The 4,510-nt window shown below is 32.7% G+C and overlaps 1 protein-coding gene across 1 annotated transcript; it reads right to left on the reverse strand.

Moving 5' to 3' along the window:
- Window positions 1-215: 215 nt before the first annotated feature.
- LOC129809332 (uncharacterized) lies at window positions 216-4,277 on the reverse strand. The gene is made up of 4 exons (XM_055859149.1): window positions 3,377-4,277; window positions 2,901-3,254; window positions 2,689-2,842; window positions 216-2,634 (listed from the first exon to the last, which is right to left on the reverse strand). Exons 1-4 carry the CDS (start codon window positions 3,725-3,727, stop codon window positions 2,393-2,395), a joined length of 1,101 nt encoding a protein of 366 aa, XP_055715124.1. The 5' UTR covers window positions 3,728-4,277; the 3' UTR covers window positions 216-2,392.
- Between the last annotated feature and the right edge of the window lie 233 nt (window positions 4,278-4,510).

Raw genomic sequence — 4,510 nt, forward strand, 5'->3', positions numbered from 1 at the left:
TAGGCTAAGTACAAACATTTTATGTAAGTTTCTGTAAAATTTACAAAAAAGTTTGTACGTTGCTTGTCATAGCGCTTACAGAACGTTATGTATGTTTCCGTAAAACTTTGTATATTTATGTATATTCTCTTAAATTAAAATCACATATAAATTTCAAGAATATTTATTTATTCCATAAAAAATATCACAACAAATATTTGACACAGAGGGTTTTCGTGTTGACTTAACAAAAATTGAGTCATTTTATGTGAAGCTTTTTTTGAAATGCTTAAAGTTATATTTTGAAACCCCGTTACACATTTTGCGTATTCTTTATATTGATGATGTTTGCTTTCAAAGCGCATACAGTGTAAGTGTCGGAGTGGACCATTTCTTTTAATCATTGACGTGTAATGTACAAGATAGTGAAATTTGGGCGTGAGATTTGAATCAAATATTTTTACATATGATTTCAAAAATTGTTGTATTGTTTTGTCGAGGATCAATAAATCATTATTAGTAATAGAGAATTGCATCACAATATCCATTATAATATTTAGTTTTTTTATAAGCTGCAATTTTTCTCTTTCATCATTTGGCACTAGATCAGAAATCAATGATATGAAAATCCGGACAAAAGTTTTAGTCTCAGATGCTGTCATTTTCAGTTTTCCTTTTGTTATATGCTTGCAGTTAATATCTGTGGAGCTCTTTTGATCAGTTCTACTGTACTTAAAATTTGCTTTACGGTCATTAAGCGTTTTGAAGCTAAAATATTTTTTCACTAATATGAAGTAATACAGCGTTTTGCATATTACATAATGAAATATACCTTCCATTAGATCATGCATTGGATCCGATATAAAATTTTCCGTTACATGAAAGCCTTCAAGTTCATTAAAAATGCATTTTTCGCGAATCCCGGTCGATTTAAAATCTTTCAGTTGAACATCAGAGTTGTAACTATCAATGCTTCGGATGCATTCCTTAAATTCTTTAGTATCAAATTTCAAAAGATCTTTGTGCCTTTTGCATAAACGGCAATACAAATTTGAACTTGGTGATGCAAAACCCATACTTTTGTTTAATTCAAGATGATCCCCAACTATTAAAGCCACGCAAAAATATACTTTTACAGTTTTTTCCGGAAATTTTAGTTCTATTCCTTCTGTATAGAGTTCATTGAGCATTTTTATTAATTCCCTAAAATGAATGTTCTTCTCCTTGAAAAGAAGTTTCTTGGAAAACATCAAAGGAAAAGTAGAGTCTAACTTCGAATTAAGCTCTTTTGGCAAATTGAGCAGTTTGAAATATACTGCTTTAATGGAATAAGTACCACCATGAGGCCCAATACTATCTACCACTTCAAAATCATCCATGTACATAATATAAGGCAACATTATTTTTTCCAAGTTTCTAGATTGAATCTTCTGAAAGCGGGATCCATTTACAAAATTGACAAATTCTTTTGCTTGAAGAGATTCAGTTAAATTATTACAAATGATTTCAAATACTTTAGGAATTTCCAAAAAAGCCTTTAACCAAAATTTTATAGGCAATATGTAAAACGATCCTTTTTCGTTAGTTACTTTAAACTCCATGGGTTCCATATATAAACCAGATCGTTTTAAAAAAGATATAAATTTGTAATCAGTTTCCCTGTCTTTAAATGGTTCTTTCAACACTTTAATCAAAATTTCATAATTACTTTTTTTTCAGGTGGTATGTCCAAATTCAAATTTTTTAATCCTTCCGATACATAGTTGGTGATTTTGGTTACTTTATCTTTTACAATGAGAACGTCTTTTCTAGAAAAATTGTCTTTTGCATGAAGTTTTGTTAGAAATAAAGTAGTTTTCTTGCATAGTTCATTTTCTAAAACTTCACTGTCTTTCAGGTGCATATTTGTGTTTTCATCATTACAAAAATCTACATCAATTTCAATTTCATCAGGATTACTCTTTGAATGTGAAGGTTGTTCTTGACTAAATGGTAAATTACGAGGAGGCCGAATTTTAGGTTGATTACACTGTTTTAAATGAGACTTGAGGTGTTTATCGAAAGCTTTTGTGCTTTGAAATTTCACTTCACAAAACACGCAAGTGAATGTCTCTTGATTATGAATAGATCTTAAATGAGATATAAATCCCTTTACAGTAGGGAATTTTGGTAGTTTTTTACATTTATCACACTGCATTGTCATTGGTCTCAAAACTCCTCAAAAATTCAATAAGATCAGAACATCTCCAAATAGTGTTGTCCGAACATTCCATGTCATAAAAATAGGACTTCACGAAAGACCAAACTGTTTCACATTTCTTTGGGAATATCCCACGGTGGAAGATCATCATGACTTTGAATGCCAAGTCAATGGCTTTCCTCAAACTTTTTACAGGGAAATAGAATGTCTCCGTCAAAACACCAAAAATTGACCTGCCTCGAAAACAATAAGTGGCAAAAAAAATCCCTCATTGTTGTTGCAAATTTGTCGAATTTGCTCAATCAGTTCTATCTCGGGGTCTGGAATCAACACCATTCTCATTTGAGATTCTGCAATAGTTGCGCGCTTCTGTTCAGAAGATCCTTTCTTTCTCGTTACAGATTTTGGCACTAAAGCAGCGTGTATCAAGTGTACCACTTCTATCTCGTACAAATCTGGAAAAATTAATGATGCACTTTTTTTCTAAATAATAAAAAAAATAGGTTTACCATCATTGGTGACATCATCAAGGCGCTTAACACGAGATTTATTGTGAGGATCTTTGACAGAATCTTTCAAAAAAGGAATGACATTGTTTTTGAACAGTTCCCATTTCGTATCACCCAAAGTGTGAAAATTTTCATCCTCAAAGTCAGACGTAATCTAACATAAAACAAACTATTAACAATTCAGATAAAATAAATGAGTTCTAAATACATACCAGCAAATATCCATCTTTGTGGAAATACAATGGCCATTCCTCAACAATCTTGTCCACATCATGAAAATTTTCCGCCAGTGTTTCCTTTCTGATAGACCAGGTATGCTTCCAAATTTGGAGAACATCATGCGAAATTTGGTCCTCACTCACATTTTTTAGAGTTTCCTTCAGATTATATACTAGATCTTCGTTTTCAGTGTGGTCAACTGGCTTATCTTCTTCGACCTCGTCAAGTGTAATGTTCTGCTTCTTTCGAATCTTTCGGTTGGGATTATTCCTTCGAGAATTATTGTACTTATGGTACAATGCTCCACTGTATCCTTTGCCAGGAGTTCTTGGCACATAATAATGACTCTATAACATTAAAGAAAAACAAATGCAATTGAAAAACGAAACTAAAGATTGCTTTAGGTCTGCTAGTTCTATTTCACTTTGAAATTATGCAGAAAAAATTTCATTTTCTTCGCATTTCTTACCTTTTTCTCGGTTAGAAAACGCTCCACAATTTCATCGGCCAAGACATCCATCGCTTGAACAGAGAGTTCAATATCTTTCTCTGTAACATATTGAACGATTTCGTCTACAAGAACTTTGCGCTGGGCCCGGACAAATTTTTCATTCTTCACATAAATTTCGCAAAGTTTTTTCCCATTAGAAGTGTCATTGAGAATGTTTTCGAGTCGAAAACGACTCATCCATGTTGTCCGGGAAATTTTACGACACTTCTCCGGAGGTGATTGTACCTTGTTGTCTCCCTCAGAGTCACTTTCACACTTTTCTGCTGATCCATATACCTCCTTCCACTTATCCCGAAAATCCATTCTCATCCTAATAATTGGGAAAACTCCATCAATATCGGATGGGGTCAAACGTTTTAGCTTTTCAGCTGTGATGCGGTGATCTGAAACAGTTTTATTAATTTCAAAATTGATCTGATAATTTCCAACAAACTTCCTTCATAATCTTATTGGGACTTACTTATCAAGGGTTGTTCATATTCCCCCAAGCACAGTTCTTCTAATATCTTGCGTAATTCAAGAATTTCCTCTGCATCCATCTTGCTTAACCAAAAGAAATGAAGTGAACTAAAATGTCAGAGCGAAGACGTCACAGTTGGCGAAGTACACGCCATCTGTCATAGTGTTTACGATTACAGAAAAGTTTGTATTCTCAAACAACATTTATGTAAAATTTTGTAGAATTATGTAAAAAATATGGATACAATCAAAAAACAGATTTCTGTACAAAAATGTATGTTTTTAAAACAGACAAGTATGTATTTACTAATAACCATTCTGTCGAATTTTGTAAATATTTGTATATTGCATGACTACAGTAACAAAACAGACTTCTGTACAATTTTTTACAGAAAACTTTTCTCCGTGTAGGATAATTCCATGTCCAGAGCTTTTCCAGGGATGGTCATCTTGTGGATAAAGAAGATTTGGGGATGTCTAAAATAATGATGAGAAGGACGTCTTATGTTCGTAGATCATGAAATTGATTTTTCTTGCAAATTCTAATTCAATTATACTGCGAGAAATCATTGATAAATGGTTTTTAGCTCGTTGAAAAACTGTGGCCGATTTTTGCTCGTAAGATTTTTTGAC

The sequence above is a fragment of the Phlebotomus papatasi genome, unplaced genomic scaffold, assembly GCF_024763615.1.
Source record: "Phlebotomus papatasi isolate M1 unplaced genomic scaffold, Ppap_2.1 HiC_scaffold_614, whole genome shotgun sequence".
Taxonomy (NCBI): domain Eukaryota; kingdom Metazoa; phylum Arthropoda; class Insecta; order Diptera; family Psychodidae; genus Phlebotomus; species Phlebotomus papatasi.

Coding starts and splice junctions, on each gene's coding strand:
- LOC129809332 (XM_055859149.1), bottom strand. CDS start 3,727: ATGAGAATGGATTTTCGGGATAAGTGGAAGGAGGTATATGGATCAGCA. Junction 3,255..3,376: donor GTTTTCTAACCGAGAAAAAG/GTAAGAAATGCG, acceptor TTAATGTTATAG/AGTCATTATTATGTGCCAAG. Junction 2,635..2,688: donor TGATGATGTCACCAATGATG/GTAAACCTATTT, acceptor TAATTTTTCCAG/ATTTGTACGAGATAGAAGTG.